The 26,404-nt window shown below is 45.6% G+C and overlaps 1 protein-coding gene across 1 annotated transcript; it reads left to right on the top strand.

The window, feature by feature from the left end:
• Positions 1-2,131: 2,131 nt before the first annotated feature.
• On the top strand, positions 2,132-26,404 carry LOC115573728 (mitogen-activated protein kinase-binding protein 1-like). Its single transcript, XM_030404639.1, has 34 exons — positions 2,132-2,148; positions 2,267-2,384; positions 3,731-3,822; positions 6,467-6,526; positions 6,901-6,958; positions 7,958-8,128; positions 8,532-8,669; positions 8,913-9,095; positions 9,687-9,847; positions 10,213-10,402; positions 10,551-10,682; positions 10,776-10,963; positions 11,053-11,144; positions 11,227-11,352; positions 11,677-11,747; positions 14,125-14,246; positions 14,350-14,425; positions 14,523-14,634; positions 14,732-14,795; positions 15,086-15,196; positions 15,355-15,521; positions 15,703-15,743; positions 16,433-16,633; positions 16,727-16,860; positions 17,001-17,149; positions 18,700-18,888; positions 19,163-19,232; positions 19,997-20,140; positions 20,603-20,772; positions 20,945-21,532; positions 21,623-21,710; positions 21,801-21,889; positions 23,712-23,797; positions 25,162-26,404. The coding sequence occupies exons 2-34, from the start codon at positions 2,283-2,285 to the stop codon at positions 25,399-25,401; spliced, it is 4,605 nt and encodes a 1,534-aa protein (XP_030260499.1). The 5' UTR covers positions 2,132-2,148; positions 2,267-2,282; the 3' UTR covers positions 25,402-26,404.

Genomic DNA, 26,404 nt, shown 5'->3' on the forward strand with positions numbered 1-26,404 from the left:
TCCAAATAAAAGTATGAACATAAGATGACCTCTTTAAAGGATGAAATTACCCCAAAATAGAAAGTCACTCATTAGCTACTCACCAACATGTCGCAGGAAAGTCAGGTGAAGTTAGGAGAAAAAATAAAAACAGACAGCTCGTCCAGGGTAATCCATATCTCTGGAAGCCCTGAAAGCCCAGATTGATTTGAAAATACTTTATTTACTCAATTGATGCACAGTCGGCCTCCTGCACCCACTTTAGACTTTCAGACATGTTTCAGCAAAGCTGCTACAGTGAAGATTGTGGCTCAAAAACAGATGTAGATAACTTTTTTTTCCAAATTAATTTGTGATGTCTGGGCATCCAGAGGCTCAACAAGCGTCGATGATGTTTGAATCTTAATTTTTGGTTGAATTTAACCTTCAAAAAGCTGAACACAGGGACTCAGTGGGCTCCAGATCACATATTTGCTGTGTCTCAGTTTAGGGTCTGCATCCTTCGAAGGACGCGGTCTTTGCGGTCTTCGAAGGCGAGTCCTTCAGAGAGACCTTGTTAACCGTGTGAGCCGTTGTTAAATGGGACGGTCTCGCCTTTGGAGCATTTCCTGGTTGCATCACCAGATGTTTTACCTTTATGTCACGATTTCAGCCGCCCGGGCCCATGAAAGTGACCACTGATGCCACGCACTGTCGCCATTTACTCTCGTTCTTTCTTCTTTTTCGGGCGTGCAAAGAATCTTGGGATATGTGAGGCCACGAAGGAAAGTAGCCGTGCATTCTCCAAAAACAGGGAAAAGAAGGAGCATTTGTGGGCTGCATTTGGTGAAGCCTTCGGATTGGGACAACCTTCGCGCAGCGTTGTGTGGTAATTGGCCTTCAAATGCTCCTCCGAAGGATGCAGACCCTGAACTGAGACACAGCACGTCTCAAGAGGCCCTGAGATCCCAAGTTGATTCGAAAAGACTTTATTTATGCGACCAAAACACAGTCGAGCTCCTGCACCCGCGCCAGACTTCCAGTCAGACTGGGTGCATGATGGTGATTTATGATTTGTCTCTAGTGAATATTGTGGCTCAAAAATGGATGTGGATAACCTTTTTTTTCTTTATAATCAATTCATGATGTCTGAGTCTTCATTTTTTGGGTGGACTTATTCTTTAAAAAGCTCTCACAGGGACTCAGTGGGCTCCAGATCACATACTGTCATTGTGGGGAACATCAGGGAAAGTGATCTATCAACTTTAAATTCACTCTAAACTCTATTTTTTGTGTGTATTTTTCAATGTAAGAGCTGTTTTGATGCTTTAAATTAAGCATCTTTTGATGTTAAGTCCAAAAATATAATTAAAAATGTATCTGAAGCTAATTATAGGCTGATATGAGAGGAAGACTTGCATTATAAAACATGTACTGAAAGCCTCATGTGTTTGGAACAAATGGACTAAATTTAAGAAATATATAATTTCTACAGTGGTTGTGATTGGTCCAATGACAGCGCGGGGCGTGGTCTGTTTTGCCAGGAAGCTCACCACGTGGACACTTTAATGCAGATGACATTTTACAAGACGAAAACCAGATCTCCTGATTTAAATAAGATCAGATGGCGACACTGAATGTGTGTGTGATGAAGTAACGTGTCCTGTTTGTAACTTTTATTGTGTCAGAAAACAAAAAAAAAACTCGAGCATCAACCCTTCAGTCCAGGCGCCATTATAATCTTAACTAAGTTAATAAGACATCAGCGAGACAATGAGCCCCTCAGAGAACACAGAAGATGACGTCGCCTCAGACAAACATTAGATCAGATAACTTTTATCAGCCAGACAAAAAAGAAAAAAGGGTTGCGACACCAACAAACATCCGCCATTCAGCCTCAAGTCTCTCCCTCCCTCTATAATCCTATTAAATCAATTAAAGCAACAAAGGCGCTGATTGATGTGATCAGGAGACCAGCACAGGTCCAGATTAAACCCGTGACGTCACGCAGGGAAACTGTTGAACGGCGGTGTGTTTCTGCTCGTGCGGCGAGCTGAGACTACACACATCTGTCCAGAGGTGGGAGAGGAAGGAGGCTGACAGACAGACAGACAGACAGAAGAAACAGAAGAAGAAGAAGAGGAGGAGGAGGAGGAGGAGGAGGACTGTAAAACCCGCTCAAGAGATTAAGTGAGTCCACATGTCCCGGCAGCAGGAGCTCTGATCTGTGTGAACACCTCTGCAGGTGGAGGTGGAGCTGGTTGGAGGCTCATTCTCTCTCTCTCCTCTCGTCGCTGCGGACGGTCAGCGGGTGTCCGGACAAGATGCCCGGAGACGGATTCACGATTAAAAGTCGCATCAGGAGGCTGCTGCGGTCTCCTTCAACCCGGCAGAAGAAGCACCGGAGGGAGGATCTGAGCAACAAGGTAGATCTGGAGGAAATCAGAGAGTCAGTAGTTAAATCAGCTCTACAGGAGTGAATGAGAACAAGTTTAATGTGTTCAGTTTGAAGTCTCTTTATTCAGAGTGTTATTGAGCATTTTCTGTGTAACTTACAACTGATAGAGGATCTTTCACAACCTGGCAACCCCCAAATCTGCTCTCGTGAACGGTTTATAACTCACTTATCAAGGGCAGGAAATTAATTTACAACCATTGATAAACCTATTTTTTAAAACAAACAAAAGGAGCTGATAACGTGCTATAATAACCATCATCAGTAAATGTTCAGTTTTTAATTAATTCAACAATTAAATGATTTATCAAATATTTATTAAGTGGTCAGCTGATGTGATAATGTGCTATTTTATAAATGGTTAATAAATACTGTGTAGTTCATCTATACACATATTTTGGATGGGATATGATAAAGCTGTTACTGATGTTTATAGTTTTAACTGCTTACTAAATGGTTTATAAAGCGTTTCTTTATGTGTTAGCAGTGGATTAAAGGAGCATTACGTAGTTTGGGGGAGGAAATTTTAATCAGATGAGAAAGATCTTCTGTTTTAATACCTAAACAAACTAAATAAACAAACTCTCTTTGTTTTCATGACGGAATAAACTGAATGATTAAACTGACCATAAAGGACGACACAGTTTTATTTTACTTCGTTTATATGTGGCGGACCCTGCCACCTTCCTAGCTTCAAACAGTGTTCTGGGGAGCTTATTTTCTTCTGAGAACAGCTTGTTTATTCAGCCATGGAGGGAAAAAGTTTGAATTTCTTCTCCAAAACTACACAGTGCTTCTTTAACTATTAACTAAAGTCTGAATCAACTGGAAATCCTCCAGTTAATTGACTCGCAGACTTATCAATGACACGTAACAGCTGCTTTGTAATTCCCAAGACAGACAGGCAGACAGGCAGACAGACAGACTGATTTGCCTTCTGTTGCTTCTTCTGTTTCATTACCAGATTAATGCTGACCTTTTTTTTTCCATCTCTACATCTGCCCCTAAAGATAAAGTAATGTACCCACTCGTAATGTATTTCAAGCTCTCCGCGTGACGTTTGGAATCAAATGTATAAAGCGCTGCTGCAGGAGAATGTGAGCGGACGAAGATAAAATGCAAACGAGCACAAAGTGAAGACGTTAGCTTGACCCTCAGCCTGTCGTCTTCACATGTTGCAACCAAACGGGTCTATTTCTGTCTTTGATTCATTGACGAGGCTGCTTAGTTACATCACGGCCTGTTTGCGGTTTGGTATTTATACCTCCACTTCAAAAGTAAAAACCCTGCTTTGTTGTCTCTCTACCCCCCCTCCAGGTGACTTTGGAGAAGGTGTTGGGAATCACCGCTTCAGGAAACTGCGGTCTGGCCTGCGACCCCCGATCGGGACTGGTCGCCTATCCTGCAGGGTGAGAAAGAGAGAGAGACTCCTGCGTCCTCATCTCCACATCTGACCGCTGACTTATCAACACGGCGTGCACACTCGCAGCTTCCTTATCATATCTACCTCACGTGGATGCTTAGTGTGCAAATCTGTGTATGTGTGTGTGTATCTCTGCACCATCTCAGAGTTGAGCTCTGTGGGCTTTCTCATCTACAAAGCCTCTTTTCAACCTGTCCTCAGGAGGGAGGGGGACTTCCTTTGACTCTCCCAGTGACATGTAAAGAGTGTTGTGTAGTTTTATTAATTCTATGCAAACAGTGACACTGGCTGTGTTTTTGGACGTGTTTAAAAACGGAGGCACGTGAGCTGCAGGTTGGAGGATTTAGTCTCGGCGGTGGCGATGCTCGGGGGCCCTCGGAGCCGCCGCGCCACCAGAGTGGAAGCAGAGTTTAAAAAAAAACAACAAGCTCGCCGGTTCCCGTGGGCCTCGAACTGAAAGAGCACACTGAGCCTCTTTTGTGCTGTTCTCAGATCTTCCAACAAAGCTGTATTAATACCAAGAAGGTCAATGGCTGTTTACAGCATTGCTGCATCAAGGTGTTTATGCTGTGTGTGTCTGTCTGTGCAGGCATTGTTCTTCCTGTGTGTATACGTGGGCGTGCGTTGTATCTAGGTCTGAGTGTCATTTTCTAAGTAAGCTTTTATAAATTGTGCGCAGGCTGGCGATCCACCTGCCGTCTGAGTTTAAATCTGCACAAGCTGTTGAACCAGGAGCAGCTTTTTTGTTTTTTCCCGGCACGGCGCTGCAGAACAGGCGGCACACAAACAGGTGGATCACCGGGCTTTGTGTCGCGCTTAAACAGGAAGTGAAGATGGCTTTTTATCAGCAGGAAACAATGTGGTTAGGGCTGGATTATTTGAATATGGAAAAAAAAAAAGCAGAGACACATAAAAGGTGAATGAATCACAGGGCGAAGGCAACGTATCGTAAACACTTTGTGAAGCAAGACTGCGCTTTTACTTTGAAACATTTAAAGTTGGGGTTTAATATGAGTTAGGGTTTTTATTTTTCATGTGATTGTTGTCTTAAAGCTGCAGAATGTCAGAAGGCAGCAAAGAACCTGATTATCCACTTATTGTTGTAGCTTCTGTCGGCTAGTTAGCTCAGCTAGCCATGCAGCTAGCAGTCCTATTAGCTTTGCTGTCAAGATCTCCTGTTGAGCCGTTTTATGAGACTGATGATGGGCCAGAGCTAGCTGGTTAGCATGCTAACGTCAGATAACACTCGACATAGATGTCAATGATTGTTTTAGTTTAATTTTGAATGCTTTTAACTGAAAGTCTTCCTTTAAAGGGTTAGCTCAACATTTAGGTAATGACACTTGGTAAAATGGTAAATTTGAGGCTACCACAAGAAGCCAATTAGCTTTAATTAGCTTAGCATAAAGCCTGCAAACAAGGAGAAACAGCTAGCAGTCTCCGTTCAAAAGTTACAAAATTCACCAACCAGCAAAACAATTAACGTGTCTTGTTTGTTTAATTGTACGATGTCAGACATATTCTGTTACCTTTGGACAGAGCGAGGCTAGCTGTTTCCTCATGATTACAGTCCTTACGCTAGCTAAGCTAACTGACTGTAGCTTCATATTTAGCACACAGACATGAGAGTGGTATCAATGTTGTCACACAGGAAAAACATCACATTAGTTTTTCCTTAAATGTCAAACTATTCCTTTTAAATGCTAAATAATTTGACTTTATATTGACTGGTGACTCTGAGGAGTTGGTAGCAGATTGGCAAAGTTTAGCCAAAAAAAAGGCGGTAAACAAGGAGAAATAGCTAGTTGTCTCTGAAAAAAATATCTCAACCCACCAACCAGCACAGATCACAAATGAACCTGCTATAACTCATTTGTTTAATTGTATACTGTTAATTATACATAATTAAATCATTTTGTTACATTTGGACGGAGCACGGCTGTTGTTTCCTCATGATTCCAGTCCTTATGCTAGCTAAGCTAACCGACTGTGCCTTCATGTTTAGCTCCGAGACAAGAGAGCGACATCAATCTTTTTCACAAGTTTTATATTCACTGCTGCATCTGACAGTTTGGTGCCCATGAATCTAAGTTATCTCGTGCTCCTTTTTATATAAATGCTTCTAATTGTTATTTAACCTTGGACCCCTCTTTGTCGCTGTGTTTTTTAAAAACATTTTGATTAACTTCAGCAAGCGCTCAAGTTAATAAATATATTATTGAACCAAGGCCCAGAGGGATAAATGCATGAATGAGTGCTGTGTTATTGGATTTTCTTGCCAGTAATCTTCTGAAAAATGCTTTAACAGGTCAGAGAATGAATTTTAATTAAGGATCAATAGAGATTAATAAACGCTGGCTCGCTGTTAGAGTAGCGCTGGATGGATTCCTGTGTTACATAAGAGTCTATAAGGTCACGGTGTAATCACTAAGCATCTGTATGCTATGTACGCACAGTGAAAGGAGAGCTCAGTTCATTTATCTGCCGACCTGAAAATGTGTCTGACGAGTGTTTTCTTGCGGACACCCTGATGCAACAGAAACCTTTACCTCAGAGCGAGTTACACAAGTTATAGATCTGTTCCAATTCAGTGAGTTTATAGTGTATTAATTATATTCTTTCTCGTGTAGGTGTGTGGTTGTCCTGCTGAACCCCAAGAAGAACAGACAGCACCACATTATCACTTCGAGGTGAGTTTAAACACAGATACATTTAAACAGGACAACATTAAAGGGGCAGTACGCAAGATCTGGGCACCTGTTGATACTCCAAATAAGGGGGAGTAACCACTAAATGCTGCTAACGTAGGCTAGGTAGCTCAGTTAGCCGTGCAGGGAGAGTGTTGGTGTGGCTAGGGGCTAGCTAGTTAGCATGCTAACTTCAAAAGCTACCTCTGCAACACAATACAAACATGCATCTGACGTAAAATTAAAACTGTTACTTGTTCATATTCTGTTGATAATTTTGACTTTTTGGACGTTTTTAACTGACATTCTTACATATTGCACATTTGAAATATCAAATGTACGTAAACATGAGTGTTTTTTTCTCTCTCTGGACACAGGAAGACCATCACAGCTCTGTCTTTCTCCCCTGATGGCAAGTTTTTGGTCACAGGAGAGGTGAGTCTTCATACTTCATACTCTTATCCTTCCGATTACTTTATTTTCTCTGCCTTCGTCGTGTTAACACTGCAGTAGAGCGAGTGTATTTAGCCGGCTGGATCGTTCCGGGCTGCGGCTGAACGAAGTAGTACGAGGGCTCGGCGTGTTTCATTGAGAACATCCCTGCAGGATTCCCTCTGTCATTCCGCTGTAATGCGTCAAGTCAAGCATCTGCATGTATGTCGTACTTAGAGTGTTTGTCTCAACACACGCTGTCTTAATCGGCCCCAGCGATCGAAGCCGATTAAAGACTTCTCTGTGTAAGTGGATGAGCACTCAGTAGTTGCCATGACGGCAGAGAGCAAAGTTCACACAACCAAATACCACGAGGGTGCCGCCGAATTTTATGGCTTACAGGGCTGATTTTCATAATAAAACACTAAATGTTTACAGGGCAGTCTTCTATTCAACCAGACTTATCAGAGCTCTGTTAGAGGAGAGACCTTCTTCTATAGAAAGTGTTGAAAGAGGAGAAGAGTTTGAGATACTCCTGAGTGAGTAATCTGATAAGAAACGTCCCTCACACACACACACACACACACGTATTAACACACAGAGGCTAATTTACATCAAGTACAGACCAGACGAGGACACGCATGTCTTCTTTTTTATTTGTCTCTCTGTCCTCCTTTGTGTGAAGCTCAGTCTGTTGTTGAATGTCATCCATTGTCTGGCTGCCTCTCCTCTCACCTTCTAACTCTGACCTTTGAAAGGTCGTTCTGCATGATTAGAATAAGAGACTGCACAAATAGCCCGCTGACCTTTTGATCCCTGACAGAGAGTAATGCCCGTCGAGGGACAAGTTAACTGTACTCAGTGAGCAGAGAGGATTACCTCTGAGCGGACTGGGAAGACCGGACTGCTGTACTGTTCCAGTGGATCTACACTGGTGGTGATATAACACACCAAACTGAGGCCTTTCTCTAATAACAATGAGCTTTCCGTTCCTCCCACCAGAGCGGTCACCTTCCGGCGGTGCGTCTGTGGGACGTGGTGGAACGACGACAGGTGGCCGAGCTCCAGTCGCACAAATACGGCATCTCCTGCGTGGCGTTCTCCCCCAACGGCAAATACATCGTCAGCGTGGGAAACCAGCACGACATGCTGGTCAACGTCTGGGCGTGGAAGGTACGCAAAAAACACAATCACCTCCTCGCGTAGCGCGGCTGATGTCGCCCTGCCACGGGAACGCTTGATGCTCGTTATGTTGAAGGAATAAGTCAAACATTTCTACTCACGCCCACACTGATGGGAAGCTTTACAGCAACATCATCAACATCGCACACAACTGAGGTACATGGGGACTGTAAAAAACACAAAATGGGTCCATGGGTCCGGTTAGTCTCTGGAAGCCCTGAGATCCCAAATTGATTTAAAAAGACGTTATTTACACCCCCAACAAGACCGCTTCAGACGGGGTGCACGCTTCCACTCTCAGCTGAGCGGCTACAGGAAAGATTTAGGCCTAAAAACAAGCATGTAACAACATGTAACAAGTGATTTTTTACACCGTTTTGTTGTTGTCTTGCAGAAAGATGTAGTCGTGGCGACCAACAAGGTGTCCAGCAAGGTGACGGGCGTGTCCTTCTCTGAGGACAGCTCCTACTTTGTGACCGTGGGGAACCGACACGTCAAGTTCTGGTACCTGGACCACTGCAAGGCCAGCAAGGTACGACAGGATGATGATAATGTGCAACCTTCCCTTTGCTTTAGTGCTGCTTGGTGTCGGAAACCTTTCTCTACCTTCAGAGGAGTCTGGTTTGCCGCATCTCCTGTTCTCGTTGTTCCAGAGGCTTTCTACTTCTCAACTTACCCTTTGTTAATTTAAAAACTTGACACATTTACACATGCACACATTTGGAAACACTGTCTGAGCTTCCCCACCTCACCCTCACCCCTCTGTGGTCTGCAGGCCAGCGCTCCCGTCCCTCTGCTGGGCCGCTCGGGGCTGCTGGGAGAGCTGAAGAACAACTTCTTCTCCGACGTGGCCTGTGGACGCGGCTCCGCGTCCGGCTCCACCTTCTGCATCACGTCCTCCGGCCTGCTGTGCGAGTTCAACAGCAAGAGGATGCTGGACAAGTGGGTGGACCTGCGGGTGAGTCACTGACATGAGGTGTCCGATGGTCATGTGTTAGTACTAAAGTTCAATATGTATGTTTTTTTTTCTTTCATTTTTGTGCAGCCAGGTTAGCTGTTGCTCTGTTTCGTGTCTTAGTGCTAAGCTAAGCCACAGATTTCAACTGGTTTTTATGTTTTTTATGACATTTCCACACCATTAATGAGATATTCCCCTCATTTAATTTACCGTCACCAGAGTTAATCTGCAGTATGTTTATGCATCCATCATGAAGCAGTGTTTAACCAGCAGTGTGAGTGTTCAGAGTCCAGCTGTGGTGTTGAATCAGGAGGTGAGGATTGAGGTGTGTGTCCTGCTCCTGTCCTCCGTCAGAGGATCAGAGACGGATTAGCAGCAGGGACGAGGACAAGAACAGGATGTGTTTGGAAGTGCTCCAATAAGGACGCCTTTCTGCTCCGCTGCAACCTTCTGTAACCTTTATCAGCACCGCTGTGGACTCACGCCGCTCTCACTTATAATGTGTTTCCCTGGCGGCGACGGCACTCACCCGTGTGTTAACGACAGAGCTGTGCAATGAGCTGACGTGCCTGTTGTGTCCTGCCCCTGCAGACGGGCGTGGCCCACTCCCTGTCTCTGTCGGAGGATCTGGTCTTCTGCGGCTGTGCTGACGGGACCGTTCGAGCCTTCAGCCCCGTCGACCTGCACTTTGTCTGCACGCTGCCGCGGCCGCACGCCCTCGGCTCTGACGTCTCGGCCGTCACCGAGGCCAGGTGAGGGAGAGCTCAGCAGAAACGCGGCCTTTGCCTGGCAGGGATCCACTGCCAGATCAAATGCTCTCTATTTATAGTGTGTCCTGTCTCAAGTGGCAACATCTCACAGTGGGAATCGCTCCGGGATGTCTGGGGAAGTCAATAGCGGGTTTTATAGAAGGGAGAATAACCATAATTAAGCCTAATAATCATAATTACCGTGCTTGGTAACCATGGTTTGATCATTTTTACACTGTGTTTATGAATAGTGTGACTGATTATATTATTCAGTTTCTGGGGAACAGAGCTCAGTTAAAACATGCGACTATTTATAATCAACACATCTGTCGCCGTTGTTCCACGTGTCTCAATCTCTTTCCCATCAGCCACCTGTTTTGCGCCAAAGCGGACGCCCGCTTCCCGGACGCCATCGCCGTGAACTACGACCCGGTCAGCCGCTGGCTCTGCTGCGTCTATAACGACCACAGTCTGTACGTGTGGGACGTGAAAGACGTCAGCCGGGTGGGGAAGGTGCACTCCGCCCTCTTCCACGCCGCCTGCGTCGGGGACTTGGAGGTAGGCAGATTAATCAATACAACCACAGTGCCAGAAATAACAAGAACATAAGAAAACACAGAGGGAAAAGAAAAGTAAAGGTTTATACTAGATATATTCCCTCGACTCCGGCCCAACTTCAAACCTTCTCTCTCTCATCCCTCCACAGATGTTCCCAGATGTTCCTGGGGATCTGGGTGCTGGTCTGTCGTCGGGAGCGTTCCTCAGCTGCTCGGCTGATAACACCATCAGACTGTGGCGCACGGACGGTTGGGCACATTCTCAGAACATCCTCAGCAGCGTACGTTTCGCATTCAGACGCCGCACGTCCTCCCGTCAAAACGAAAAAACATTTCAACAAGTACAAATGTCTCTATCTGTCGTTGCTGTGCAGGATCTGCTAAATATAATCTACATAGATGGGAACACGAGCACATTGCTGGATCCAGAAAGTACGACCAATGCGAACGCGGACAAACCGGGAGACGGACAGACAGCAGAGAGCAGGACGGGCATCAGGACCATCTGTGTGAGTCCAGACGGCAAACACCTGGCGTCTGGAGATCGCAACGGGATGCTGAGGTAGGACAAGAAGGCTCGAGATGAGAGTGATGACTGACTGAGATGACCTTCCTCCTTAAAAAAAATCAAATATGAATGTTATTCTGCAGGATTCATGACCTCGGCAGCATGGAGGAGATTCTCAAAGTGGAGGCCCACGATGCCGAGATCCTCTGCCTCGAGTACAGTCAGCCAGAAACTGGTGAGTGCGTGTGTTTGTGCGTGTGTGTTTGTGCATCGGTTGTTTATAACGACGTGTGATTAAGTCGTCTCATCGCTGTCAGGTCTGAAGCTGCTGGCCACAGCGAGCAGGGACCGTCTGATCCACGTCCTGGATGCCGAGGACGACTACAGTCTGGTGCAGACGCTCGACGAGCACTCGTCATCCATAACAGCCGTCCGCTTTGCTGGTGAGCCACTCGAGAGATCGTCAACATCTGACGGCTAATCTTTTCTTAATCCTCACTTTCATCTCCATTCAGTCCCACACAAAGTCCCTCTTTTATTTCGCTCTGTTTAAATATAAGATGACAACTGTACATGTGTAGTCAGGTGAGGCTCTGTTTGTTGTGAGCTAAGCCTTTTCTTGCCCGCGATTTAGTGTTTGATTACGTAATTTAGTCTAAGCTGGGATTGGTAACGCTTTTGAAGATGCCAGTTGTGGCTGACAGATGAGGTCTATCACAATATTTGCATGAAAGAAGTCATCATTACATTCATCTTTTGTTCTTCAGCCAATGACAACCAGGTGAGGATGATCAGCTGTGGGGCGGACAAGAGCATCTATTTCCGCACGGCACACAAGGTGAGACACGTCCCAGCAAGAATCAGCTGTCATCAAACATGTGTCCACCCAGTTTGTGTCAAAACAAGCTAGCCAGGCTAGCTGTTTCCCCCTGTTTACAGTCTTTGTGCTAAGCTAAGCTAAGCTAAGCTATCCAGCTGCTGGGAAATACACTCAATCACTTTCTTGTTAAGAGCTCAATATGACTCTCATGTCTGTTGGGTGAACATGTTTTTAGCTTAGCTTAGCTTAGCTTTAACGCAAAGACTGGAAACAGGGAAAAAGCTCGCCTGGTACTGCTTAAAGGTATCAAAATCTGTCAACTAGCACCTCAAAAAATTCACTTATTGGCGCGTTAATAGTTTATTCTGTACAAAAAACTGTTTTAAAACAGTTAAGCTAGGCTACCTGTTACCTGTTTCCAGTCTTTGTGATAAATGTATCTAACTGCCTGCTGGGAAACTCACTCACTTTCTTGTTGGGAGTTTGATAGAAAAGCTAAATACAACTCAGCATGCAGTTAGCTTAGTTTAGCACAAAGATTGGAAACAGCTAGCCTGCTTGTGTTTTAACGGTTTGTACAGCATAAAGAAGATAATACGTGTCTGTGAGTCGAGTTTTTGAGGTGCTGGTTGGCGTTTTTTGGTCCCGTCGGACAGAACCAGGCCAGTCCTTGCCCCGTTTCCAGACTTTGTGCTAAGCTAATAGCTAGCTAGCTCCAAGCGTTAGAGTTGTGTTAAGCTTTTCATTTAACTCTCGACAAGCAAGGACGAAGCGTATTTCCCAAAATGTCAACTATTCTTTTAGTATGACACAATAGTTTGGTGCAGAGAAACGCTCGGATTATACCACAGAATTACTTCCACAAAAAATGAAAATTTGTAAAAAGAAAATAATTATTATGAAATCTTTCTGGCCATAAAAGACACAATGAGGAGTTAATCTGTGTTCGGCACTCAAATTATTAATTAATTCTTCACATTCAGGCCTCATTGTGCAGCAACACAATCTGTTTAGCTTCCATTCGTTCGTACAATTCTGCAGCTTTCACCACAAAAGGCGCATCTGGACTGCAAGTTGTATAACTGATATAACTGTTGCAGACTTTTCTTCTGGATTCTGCTTCTGGGTTACTGGGACGACGTTTCCTTCGGGTCAGAGTTGCATAAGTTACAGCATTCTTGTTAAACTTAAGACAGGATTCAGGCCACTGCGTCGACTCGTGAACGCTGCCGAGCACAATAAACAAAAGGCTTGTTAGTGCTCAGTTAAAACTCCTCAGTCATCCAGAACTCGTAACCACAGGATCCACTGTGGAAACTTGTTGTGACAGGTCTGCGCTAAATGAGCATCCTCTTTCGCTTTCGTATCGTTATCCGTGCGTTCTGACGGATTCTGAATGATTCTGACCCGTGTGTGTGTGTGTGATTGGATGCACAGATACAGAATTTATACGGACTAAAACTTCCAAAAAATGATTTGACTTTAACTCAAATTGGGTCTGCAGCTTCAGTTCCTGCAGCTCGTTATGTAAAACACTAAAGCTGTAAGCAGTAAGAGACGAACATGCAGAATAAAGCCAGGTCAGTTTGGCTATTCATGTTGACACTTTTTCAACTATAAACCCCTTTAAACCTCCCATAAAGTCACTTGACTTTGTCCTGCTGCTGCCTCATAATCAATGATAAACCGCTGTGTGTGTATGTACTGACATGTCTTGTAATGAGGGAGTTGAGTGGAGTTGTTTAATCATGAATTTAAGGTTTAATTTGCCTGTTTTTTAATGTTAAATCATCAATCAGTCATTTTTTGTCGGTGTTACAACATTGCGGTGATGCACGCTGGTTGGAGGAGCGTCAGACGCACTGTATTAACCATGATAACAGTAAGTTAGCTGTAAAATGAAGAGGGAGGGGGAATAATTTAGTGTCAGTCCAGGAAAGATGCTGACACAATGTTTAATGTCGCACCTTTCCCTCTGATCCCATCAACTTCTGGAGAAACTGCCCCCTTTATACATTAATTTCATCGCAAATCCTTATTAAACCACCACTAAAAAAAGCTTTCCATAGCTCAACAACTGATCGACGGTCTTCTGTCGGTCATGTATAAAGTCTTGTTCTTGTTCCTGGATGAATTTAACTCGTCTCCGTTGGCTCTCAGATTATCGTGAGACTAATAAATTCGCCCAGAAAGAATTTACCAGAATTCATTGACCACGCCTTGAGGTAAAACGATTCGAGGTGCACAAGTGATCAACACGATGAAACACAAATGTTATGATGTATGTTGTATATAAGATCTACTGGCTTTAGTTGGTACCAACTGTATCCAGATAAGTGTGATCCTTTTAAATAAATAAATAAACGCTAAATACAGTTTTTTGTTTGTTTCACAGACTGAAAGAGGAACCGAGTTCCGGCGTTCCCACCACATGGTGAGCAAGACCACCCTGTACGACATGGGTGTGGACCCCACCTGCAAGTATGCCGCTGTGGGCTGTCAGGACCGCTGCATCAGGTGAGCGCGTGGGAACGTGTGCGTGTTTCTGAAAGGTCGATGAGTCGTCGCTGAAAGACATTTTGAGGATTCTTTTCTTTTATTCCCCGTCTGACTCTCTCAGGATTTTCAACATCAGCAGCGGCAAACAGAAGAAACTCTACAAGGGGTCCCTGAGTGAGGACGGCAGTCTGCTCAGGGTAACGTCTTCCTGCACACTCCACGAGCCTTTTCTCCTCACCTGCAGTAAATAATCAGTGCGTCTGACAGGGATTCTCTTTTTTTCCGTCCGGGCAGGTTCAGCTCGATCCGTCGGGTCAGTACGTGGCCACCAGCTGCTCCGACAAAAACATCAGCATCTTTGACTTCTACACCGGGGAGTGTGTCGCCACTATGTTTGGACACTCAGGTATCACAGCGCCTCACGTGCACCCTCATTTATTTTTGTGTTTTTCTGGAATTACTGTTTTGATTTAACTCACGCCGCCATGTTTCTTGTTTCGCAGAGATCGTCACCGGGATCAAGTTCACCAACGACTGCAAGCATTTGATCTCTGTGTCCGGGGACAGGTGAGACAGATGCACTCGAGGAAGATCCAGAACGTACAATATTAAAACTCAGCATTTCTTTATAAATTACCAGCATTAGTTCTTAGAACACTGAGATATCAACATAGGAATAGAATGAAACGACTGTAGAAAAAAACCAGGACTGGAGCGCCACCCAAAATTAAAATCATCCCCGGCCTCTGGCTGCCGGAGGAAATGAGCCGGGGAAATGTGTTTGCAGACGGTTTCCTCAATAGTGAGGCTGAAATGAAACGTTGAATTTTTAATGCCCGAATGCTTTTATCTCACAGCTGTATCTTTGTGTGGCGGCTGGCCCCGGAGCTGACGATCAGCATGAGGGCGAGGCTCTGCCAGCTCCGGCAGAACCCGAACGCACCGCCCTGCAAGACCTCCAGTCTCAGGTGAAACCACACACACACACACGCGCACACACACACACACACACACACACACACACACACACACACCACCTTCAGCTTCACCTTCGTACCAGTACGGCAAGTTTCACGTATGAAAGCTGGCAGAACGTTCATCATGTTGTCTGTCTGTGTTGCTCCAGGCGAGAGATACACAGCGCCCCCCTCCTGGGTGGTTTATCCTCCGACAGTGACCGAGAGCCCGAGGAAGAGGAGGAGGAGGAGGAGGCAGAGAACGACGACGCCAACGACCCAGAAGACATTGCGACCAACACCTCCTCTGACAGCAGCCACGGAGAGGAGGACACAGGTAACGTCTCGTCAGCCGCGACTTCGTGTCGTCTGAGTATCCGCCATCTGTGGTGATCCTGACCTTTATCTCTCCGTGGAGGGCAGCTCGTGATTAAAAAAAAAAAACAACGCAGAGATCAAACAGTTTTGTTTCATTATTTTCCTGCAGCTTCTGATTATTGTGCTCTTTCATACAACAGGTGGCTCGGACGAAGGGCAGGACTGGGAGGAGCCGACGAAGGTTGGTGGTGTTTAAACGATCCGTCCATCAGATTTACACGCTCACGCTCAGCTACATATAAAAAAATGACTGCTGAGCTTAAAAATAAGTAAATATAGTCTCTACGTGAGGACAGCGTGTTTATCAATTTCACCCACAAATACACCTAACGCCCTTCATTAAACTCCCTCAAAGTCTTAACTACATATTTCACGAGCTCCATAAATGGGAGGTAAACTCCAACAATAGCTCTAATTCAGTCCCCGTCAGATACTTAACAGTTATTAACGGCGTGTAATAACCAGCGCGGCGCTTTGATTACGTGGGAGATGGACGGCTGATGATGAGCGGTTCAGCTGACGCCTCGCCGCCACCTCTTTAAGATTTCTGTCAGTACTTCAGAAGGACTGAAGTGGCTTAAGGATCTCTGGCTTCACTCCACCACACATGAGATTAAATCCTCTGTGATGCACCGGAGGGGAAATTCCCTCCCGCCGAGTCTTAACAGCGATAAAAAGCTATGTGAATTCCATTCTGAAATAGTAGGAGTGCTAGAAAATCTAGATCACACGGCCTCATTTGAGACGCCTCGTTTAGTACTTGTCTGCTTTAATTTCCTGAACTGCCGTGTGATATTATTTATTCATGTCCTTTTCAATAAAAAAACGTCGTTCACCGAGACAACGTTTTCCCGTACCTCCTTTTTCTAGCACGGAGTCGTCGGCCAGGTCACCCCCGACTCCTCCAAGCGCCCTCGCAGGCGCTGGTCCCATCGCATGGGCTCTCTGGAGGTGATGGTCAAATCCATGATGGACCTGAGGCAGCTGGAGACCTTTGCCCACAAGAAGAACCCCAGCTGCCCCCCTCACGACAGGGAGAGGCAGAGCACGTCCAGCCTCCAGGAGCCCCAGGTACGCATGGCTCTGATGTTAACGAGAGACAAAGAGGGAGCTGTCCGTCTGTGTTTGTAACTGCACGGCTGTGTCGTCTTTCACTTTCTGCAGCTGCAGTTGGAGGAGAGAGCGAAGAGGCATCGGTTGTCCTGGCTGTCCTCGCAGCCGTCCAAGGGCGCGAGGGGGACCGATGGAGCCGTGCTGTACCCCGAGGAGCCCGAGGACGAGACGAGTCCGCAGGGCAGGTAAATCCTCGCTCGAGCGACCACGACGACACTGAGAGGGAACCAGAGTGCTTTTTCTATTCTTGGTGTAATGTTTTGTTCTTCCCCTCCTCCTCTGTTCCTCATTGTTTCCCCGTGCTCTCTTGTTTCTCATACGTCAGTGAGTACATGGTGGAGGAGCAGCGCTGCAGGATGCAGGGGCGAGGGATCCGCAGTGAGAGCCAGCAGAGCCAGCAGAGCCGCAGCCCGGACAGCGCCTGCTCTCTGGGCTACGACAGCAGGGAGTCCAGCCCGGATCGTGTCCCGGATGGTGAGGTCTTACACCAAGAAACACGAACTGTTGCTTGCTTGAAAACAAAAGATTAGCCCTTGAAGTCGGTAACTTTAGGGGCCCCCAGCGGTTCTCTGAGACAAGACGTTGTGGCAGAGCCTCATTTCCACACAGTTTTGTTTTGTGTCTGTAATTAAAGATGCATCCTCCCCAAAGCAAGGAAATGCAGTTCCTTACGCCTATAAATGCTGCCGCTAACACAGGAGAGAAGATAATTATCTCTCTAAAAACAGGAAAAATAAAACATGCCAACAAATTAGTGAGCAGCCAGTTTGGTTAATTAGTTTGTCAAAAGGCAAATGAACCCACAGCTAGCATGCTACCAATGTTAGCCAGATACTCTGTTGAACATTTCACATAAAAAAAAACGTGACCATAGAGCTGCACCACCTTCATTCATCAGTTAGCAGACTTGTTTTTATTTAAACGTCCTGTGGCACACGGTGCGTACCGTCTGTCCGGAATCTGCTGCAAAAATAGTGGTTTGGAACGTACTGGGGGCAGATTCTGTGCCAGAAAGGGAAGGAAAGAGTTTGTCAAACACATCTGAAAGCATGAAGGGTTAGCTTCCCCATAGAAATAAATGGACTTCGGGTTTGACTCGCATACTTACGGAGACCTACGTAGAAACAAGGCGTCTTCAGTTTTGTCAAAGGTGTATAAATTTTACTGCAAACAAACCTAATGCCTTAAAATAATTCACACATTATATAAACCCTTTTAAAGATTTACATTTTAAAGATCTTGAGAGTTAAAAAGGTCAAAGTCGCACCAACAGCCCAACGCCTCGTCACTTTGTGACATCACACGACCTCACAGAGTCACACATTTGCATACTTTACGTCTCGCAGCTAGTTTTTGCGTGTAAGAATTGATTTAGCACAGCTGCTCTGTCGTTGTTAGCAGCGACAGTGTTTCAGACGTGTGTTTTTTGAGCACTGCGGCATCTAAACTTAATCTAGTAGTAACCCATAAAGTTATGAACCTGATAACAAACATACTGTCTCCTTTAAGATGTTAAGACCGGTGTTAGCGGTTTTCAGTGAAGGTGTTTCTTGCTGCCATAGCAGAGTGAGCTTTCATAAAACAGACCAAAGCCAAAAGAATCTTGAATAGATGTCAAAGACGCCCCTGCATGCTATATTTCAGTATTTTCCATCCGTCTACATTTCTGTTTCAACTCATGAATGTCTTCTCAAAGTGTGTCAAGGGCCGGATTTAAAAAACGAGAAGCTAAAATGTAAACGAAAGCCCAGATATCCCTGCAACATACAGTAAAGCCGCTACCCGCCGAGAGGGATTTGAGCGCACAGGGGCTCGGATTTATTTATTTTTTTTGAATTTTTCAGACCTGATGGAAATATGTCAGATAACATGAACACATAAGCCTCCGTGTTGTTGGCCGGTCATTTGTTAAGGATTATGTGATACCTGCCTGCTGTATGTGCTAGATGCACCAAGGTCAAGGAGGGTTTGGAAAGCGTTTTCTTTCCTTTGTGCCTCAGCTGCTGCTGTTTTTATCTCCTCAGATTCTGTAGATGTGGATTCCCTCGGCCAGGACAGCTCTGACGAGGAGGAGGAGGAGGAGGAGGAGGGGCGGGTGGCGCGGGTGACGAGTATAGACGAGGCTCTGAGGACAGTGACCGGCGCCGCTGACCGAAGTCAAGAAGCGTTCCTGAAGCGGAACTTCGAGACGCTGGCAGAGAGCTGCAGCAGCGGTAGGAGAGGCCAGACGCTCACATGGAACTTTAAAGGAATAGTTGAAATGAACACGCTTCATCACAAAATGCTCATCTATCCCTTTAACTGAAGCAGGAACACTATTGATTAGGTTTCCAGTTTCTCTTTCAGTTTCTCTTTCTGTTTTCTCTCCGTGTCACCGCCTGTTGTTCATCTCTCTCTCTCTCTCTCTCTCTCTGCCACGTCTCTATTTTCATTGAATTCATTTTTTTCCCCCCTCACGCTCGATGTCTTCCTGATGTCCGTCCTCAGCTGCTGAGCAGAGCCGAGTCCCCAGGCTCAGTATGTCTTCACGCTTCCTGGCCAGAGGACATAATAACAGGTACCGTCCACCACTTCAGAACCGGTCCGGGCTCACAGCTGTAATTACAAACCCTGTGTGGACTCACGCACGCCGCTCTGCTAAACCATCTGTGTCATCTGCTGTCAGAGTAAAAATGACATTGTTAGGGTACTTCTATTAGATACCCTTGTTTTTTTTGTATTGACCGTGAATGCAGGGAGACATTTAACTATAAATCAACGTATGTTTTTGTCAGAATCATTGTTTTTTTCTCATCTGATTAGCTGGTTAAAAACATGAATTTAAAATTGTACTTCTTTGGCTCTGACTACTAGATACTGGTAACTTACTGTGAGATTTTAAATGATTTTAGTGGAGTTAAAGTACAATATTTGACTCTAAAATGTTGTAGAGTCAAGTATAAAATCGCAAAAAAAAGGAAAAACTTCAGTAAAATGCCACAAAATTGTACTTAATTACAAAACTTCAGAACCAGAACCAGAATGCCTTTATTGTCATTGTAAGCTCAGAATACAAAGTTGATAATATCGGCCTTCCAGCGCCTCTACAGCTAACTAATGATCATTTTATATCTTGTTTGTTTAATCTATACAAAACACGTTATGGTTTACTGAGCTGGACTATAGCTAGTTGCTAGCTAGGCTAGTTTGCAGCCTTTGTGCTTAACTGCAGTCTTTATCTTTATATTTAGCGTCCTTGTCTCACTCTCTGCAAGAAATCCCATTAACTTACAGTAGAGAATTGTGTTCTGTATGTATTTATAATGCCGTCTCTCTGTGCAGGAGCTTCCCTTTGTTTGCCAAAGTGCACGGAAAGGAACAAGGCAGCCTCTCTCCGAAGCCCCCGGTGTCGAAAGTGCGGCCCATGATGGAGGACAGCGCCGAAGACAAGACCCCCGCGTCCCCTGACCGGAGCGAGGGGCCAAAGTAAGACGACGGGGTGTTATTTTAGAATCAGTGCTGCCGTGAACAGAACATGTTGGTGAATCATAAATGCAAAACATCCAAAAAGCACAAAGAGGAGCTCTGTTTGCAGACGTAACTGATGATTAAACATTAATAAGATGGAGAGATGCGTTATCACACGTACTCACAGCCAGGACTCTCCTTAAGTCACGCAGGGCCGCCGCCACATTTTAACTCAGTTTACAACCAGAACAGTTCTGCTGTTACTTACACATTAATAATGGACGCGGGTAAACAAAGGCAGGCGGAAAGTGAACTCTCAGCTAAAGTAATTATGCACTTGCAAATAGATTCAACCAGTGGAATAAACGGCGTGGCCTGAATGTGGCACAGGCGGCGGGAGGAAATGAATATATGAGCGGAAGCAGCTAATGTTTGCTTGTGACCAACTGATCTCAGAGCTGCTGCGTTGCCTCTCAGCAGGTCCGACGCTCCGGAGAGTGACGGCGCTCCTGCTCACAGACCTCTGAGGAAGAAGACCTCGGGGTCCCACCTGTGGAGGCTGTCCAACCCTCCGTCCAAAGCTCCGCCGCTGATGGACAGAGCGACGCCTTTACAGAGGACGTACTCAGCCCAGAACCTGACATCAGACGGTACGTTTCAGCATCTTCCTTCGGATTTATTTCTACATATTTGCTGCCATTTCTGCTAAATTAGGCCAGATTATCAAGTTAATATACAGGAAAATGACATAACATGATGGATTTACTTATTTTTTCTCAAAATCAGTCACAATAACCTCCACTTGTGCCTTCTGTTCTCCAGCTCCTCACTCACCTGTGCCCTCTAGTGACCACAGCGAGTCGTGCAAGAGGCCTCAGCAGTTCTTCCTGGATCACGACATAATCGGTCCGTCCTTCCGCTTCTCCTCCCCCTCCCCCAGCTCCCCACGGTCTCCCCGGTCCCCCCTGCCCTGGGAGAGCCCCAAACTGAAGCCCCAGCACTCCTACATGAACCCCACGGCCAGCTCCATGGCCAAGAGCAGCCGCTCCTCCTCGCTGGGGGAGGGCATCCAGATTCGCTCTCCGCCGGGCTCCCCCTCCTTCCCCAAGAGCAGGAGGTCATGCGGGGAGCTCGAGGCGCCCCTGCTCGCGTCGTCTCCCGTCACCGCCCCACCGGCGTCGCCCCTCTTGTCAGGTCCTCACCCGCATCCCACAGCTGCATTTTCACCCACCGCTTTCACCCAGAACGTCCCGCCCTCTCGCATCCCGCTCCCCAAACAGCCTCTCAGCCCTCGTCGCAGCCTCTGCCTGGAGACGAGTCCGAGCACGAGCTGGTCCGGTGGCCTGGCGAGGGCTTGCTCTCCCACCGCAGACCCCGGTTGCGACGTCACACCTGCTCCAGGAAGTCAAGGTGAGACAGCCGGTCGCATACTGACGACGAGTAAGAAACCAAAAAGCAGATTTCCTGTGTGTGACTTTGAGTCGATGTCGTTGTCTCCAGCTCGTGTCAGGCAGCCGTCTCTGAGTCCGGATCCTTCTCCGCCAAGTTCACTGCCGATCAAGCAGAAGAGAGGCTCGGTGTCAGAGAGGTAGGTTTCTAAAACACGGTCCTCTTCTATTCTGTTGATGTGATTGTTAAAAAGTTTGACTGACACACATGTTCTGACGTTTCCTCCCAGTGCCAAGGAGGCAGGACAGGTGGCTGCAGCCAAAGAGTGCCCTCTGGTGCCGGACTGGGCGGACACACCGAGTTCTGACCCGCAGTCAGGTCCGTCCTCCGAGCAGCTCTTGTGTTAACCTGCCCGTCTTTACAGCTCCTCCTCTTCCTCACTCCATCTCTTCACACTCCTCTTCCTTCTGTCCAGTCCGTCAGTCTGCTTCTCCGCCTCCTGCTGTCAGCACTCGTACATGCGTGACTCTTCGGTCGAGAGGACGTTTTGATTTCTGCTCTTTTGGTGAATTTTGAGAAACTGCTCATTGAAGTTAAAAAAAAAAGCGAAAAAGGGAGATCAAATATTATTCTTGAAGTATTTCTATGATAAAAAAAAACATGATTGAAGCGGCTTTATACTCGGGCTGCTCAAAAACTTGAAACAGATTCAACAGGCTTGAAATTCCACTCGACATTGGAAAAATCCAAAGTGCTTTAAAATCCTCTGAGCTCACTCGCATTTCACTCAAAGGAGAGAGCCGCTCCGTGTCATCCGTGTCATCTGTGCACATGATGCTCACGATCGATTCCAAAAGATCGCAGAGGACGCTGAACGCATTCATGCCTGATTCTATTGTACTGATATAACTTCCCTGTTAGTCTCCTATGGATGCTGAAGGGTGTTAACCAATCAGAGGCAACATGAGACGTCAGCCATCTTTTCCTGAACGTAACCAAGTCAACGGTTTCTGTTAATTAACATCTATATAGTTTTGAAACAATTTGTTAATTTTGGCTCAGTTTGTCTTTAGATTTTGTTATTTATGTTATAGTAAGACAATGATGTTGATAAATGTATGAATAGTGTAAAATATTCTATTCTCTGTTATGTTTTATTTAAAAATCAACTTTAATTGTTAACAAAAATATTCAATGGAGGCCTTAAACTTGTTGGTTCATACCCAGAATTAAGTTTTACTCTGCAAGTCAGCCAGCTGGCTACATGAGTCGCCTGAAAAAATTCAAAGAAGAGTTGCTAAATGTGGATCCAGGAACACATTTTAACAATAAATACTTGTATTTCTTAGTGTGACTGTTGAAGGGTTAAAGGTTACACTCCGCAGTTGTACGAGAGGCCGAGCGATGTGACAGAACATCGATATCTGACGTCCTACAGATGAAACCAGTCATTCTGTTATTATAAAAGCCGACATGAGCTCGTACAAAATCCTGAGTCGTCTCCCAATTACACCGCGAGCGTTAACATAATTCCACATGACACGAGGAGCCGGTTCTGCCCTCTGAGAAGCAAATGTCACAGCTCTTTACATAAACAGCACGTGTTTACACAAATGCATAATGAAACACTGTATTATTTGACAGGCTGCTCTGATACAGAGAGCCCCGGTTAGCCGAAGTGCCGCCGCAGACTGTTTCCGCACGCTGAGTGAATAAAGCGTCCGAGTTAAAAACGCTGAGATGACTCTTGAAATAACTCGTTCTTCATGCCGCTGCGCCTGCTGCTCCGTGGATGATAACCGCTTCGCGACGGCGCCACACTTTCATTTCATTTCAATTTGAAAAAAACACAGAAGCCATAAATGCCGTTAAGTGATACCCCCAAGTCCACGCTTGTACCTACAGCTGCGTTTTTTAAAGCCGGAGGATATAAACTGTGAAATCATTTCTCTCACTTTCACAGCTCCCGTTTCTCTCTCCCTCCCCGCGTCCTCCTCGTGTGTTGTTACTTTTCCGCCACCAAGTTTATTCCTGTTTCTTTCCTCGAAGCTCTTCGACCCTTTTGCTGCACCTTCACTGCGCGCCGCTCGATAACTGTGTGTTCGTCTGTAACAGTTTCTATGCGTCTCTGTTTTTTTTTTTTCCCCCTGCGTGCTGTGCTTTACTAAGAGTCCTTCTCTCTCTCGCTCTCTTTCTGCAGATCACTCCATCACCTTGGAAACTTGCAGGCAGGCTGCTCGTGAGCTGCACACCAGTCTGAGGAAAACCGTCATGCTCTACACGACGGTCAGTAAGAGACAGTGTGTCGGTTAAACAGAGAGGTCTGAGTTAATTATACGTCTACGAATGAGGCGGCCTTTGCAGAAATGTATACAAATGACCTCGTATTTTCACACCTTTCCACACTTTTATAGAGCTGAAACAATACGTCCGTTCGTGGATGAGATGACTGAGAGGAAAATTGGCCCGTTGTTTTGTTTTTAAGCTAAAGTGCAAAACATCTACTGGTTCCAGCTCCTCAGATGAGAGGATGTTCTCCTTTTCGTTGTCCTATATTATAGCAGACTGAATATTTGGGGTGTGTTTCGACTGTTTGTAGGACATCTTGGGTTTTGTGACGCACTTTTTAGGACCTAAACTGATGCGCTGAATGTTTTTTATTAATTTTTTTCTACTCAAAACCATCTGGAACTTGTCCTTAGAAACCGTTTTGCATAAGAGCAGACGCTTTTAAAATCTACTTGGCAGGTGATCGGACGAACCATCTGTCTATCACCATCAATCGCGGGGTGAACTTCGACCAATCGGATCAGCAGCTGGAGACAGTTGATTGATCAGACTCTGACGGAAGAGAGAAGCCTTCAGTGCCGCTTTTTACTCTTCTTTCATTTAGCTTGAACAGATGCCACGCCAACCCGTTTGAGTTGATTTCAAACAAACAGTCGATTCTCTCGCTTGATCGTCACTCCTGAAACCGAGACCTTCGCTGCCGGTAGTTCTTCTTGGACACTGATTGGTCGAAACTACAACAGTTCAGCGCAGAGCCCTTGAGTAAAGAGAGTTGCGTCTATCTATTTACTCCAATGGACCATTTTTCTGTACTAACATCAGTCATTTATTAACTACAAACTGCCAAACAAGGTACTTCCGTCTCTCTGTATTCTTGCCTGCGTAGAACATCTACGTCTCCATGAACCACCTGATGATCGTTATTCTGAGCCTCCGCTGTTGCGACTCTCTCTGCTGAAGACTCTGGTTTCAACCACGAGCATGATCGTGTGATCTCACGAGTCAAACTGCCTCGCAAAGAAAGTTTGGAGCAGTCACTGATAGCAGAGTTAATTAATCTGCAAATTATTTCTCCAGTTCTTAGTTTGGTGACCATCAGAAGTTCCCAAAGTCGAGGGACGACTTCAAAAGTCCTAATTGGTCCAACTTAGTGTTCACAACCTCGTTATTCACATTAATATTAAGACAGAGATAGAAAAAAATCCTCACGTTTGAGAAGTCGGAACCGGAAAATCTAAATCATAATCAGTTAATCAGATATCAAAATAGACCAAAAAAGACAAAAACATCGATTAATCTCAAACATTTTTTGACACAGACTGCCTGTGTGTCGTTCTAACGCAAACATTCATCTCAACCAGGTGCTACAATCCGGACAGCAGCCCAGTGAAGATCAACAAGAAATGAGGAGCATCCTGTCCGAGACCCTCCTGACAGTCAAGGCTGAGCTGGACTCTCTGCCTCAGCCCGCCTCGCGCTGTGACGGGCTCCAGGTAGACCAGGAGGTCACAGGTGAAGGAGGGAAGGCCCTGGCCCTGCTGGAGCAGTACGCCGAGCTGCTGCTCAAGTCGGTGGAGAGGAGGCTCGATACAAAGACCTGAGGAGACGGACCGATGCTCGCTACGCGTCTGTACGCACCGACGCTAGCAGGAACTAGAAGCACTGTGAATTGCACAATTGTTATTTGCACAAAGATCCTTAGATTCACGGGCTGAATGCAGATTGTATTCAGAGACGATGAGGGAAAAGGATTGTTGAGTTTCATGCACTGAGAAAAGAAAGATTGAAGAGTTTGCCTTATTTTTTCAAGCTGCTACGGCTCTTCTTTGTCTGTTTTTTCTACTTTTTAAAAATCTTAATTTTATAAACACGAGTAGTGAATCACCGTTGTTACGAAGGGAGACGCCAGAAGGACAAAAAAACGATGAGGTTGCAGGAAGAGCGCAGGTAGTCAGAAGGGTCGAGAGCCCTCAGAAAATAAATTAGAAGACAGAATAAACTATTTTGCTGTTATTTTTCTATTTTGATAAAAGTGTAAACTTTGCTCTTTGGGTGACTGAGGGCACATTTTTGAAGTATCCAAAAAAATAAAAGGGTTCATCCTCAAGCAACAACATAGAATGACAAGTATTTTACAAGGTTTTTAATTATTTTAAATCCAAATACATTTTCAGACTGAGGTCTTGCACAGATGTTGCTCCTGAGACCCTCCTGCACTGGGACAAACCCAGTTTTAGCCACTACCTTGAGATGGAATAAGCATGTTGTAAGTGCGAGGTTTGAGGAAGTGAAGTGAAGGTGTGAGGATAGAAATGGTTATATTGACGAGGGATCAGCAAGGTGTCAGATGATGGACCCGGGAAGATGTTTTGTTTGGTGTAACTCATATTTTTGTGTCAGTGGCGTCTCCCTGACTGCAGAGCACTGTAGCTGGACCACAGGAGGAGTGTTCAGTGCTTCATGTATGATCATATCATGTCTGTTGGTCTCTGTTACCTGTGTACGTTTGTTTTAATTTTATACTTCTCTGATTTTCTGTCGTACAGTTTCAAACTGCAGCACTGTTCTTCTCTAAGCTCTCAAATAAACAATGAAAACACTCGA

This window comes from Sparus aurata, chromosome 22 (assembly GCF_900880675.1).
Source record: "Sparus aurata chromosome 22, fSpaAur1.1, whole genome shotgun sequence".
Classification (NCBI taxonomy): domain Eukaryota; kingdom Metazoa; phylum Chordata; class Actinopteri; order Spariformes; family Sparidae; genus Sparus; species Sparus aurata.

Coding starts and splice junctions, on each gene's coding strand:
- LOC115573728 (XM_030404639.1), top strand. CDS start 2,283: ATGCCCGGAGACGGATTCACGATTAAAAGTCGCATCAGGAGGCTGCTG. Junction 11,145..11,226: donor GTACAGTCAGCCAGAAACTG/GTGAGTGCGTGT, acceptor CATCGCTGTCAG/GTCTGAAGCTGCTGGCCACA. Junction 21,711..21,800: donor AGAGGCTCGGTGTCAGAGAG/GTAGGTTTCTAA, acceptor GTTTCCTCCCAG/TGCCAAGGAGGCAGGACAGG.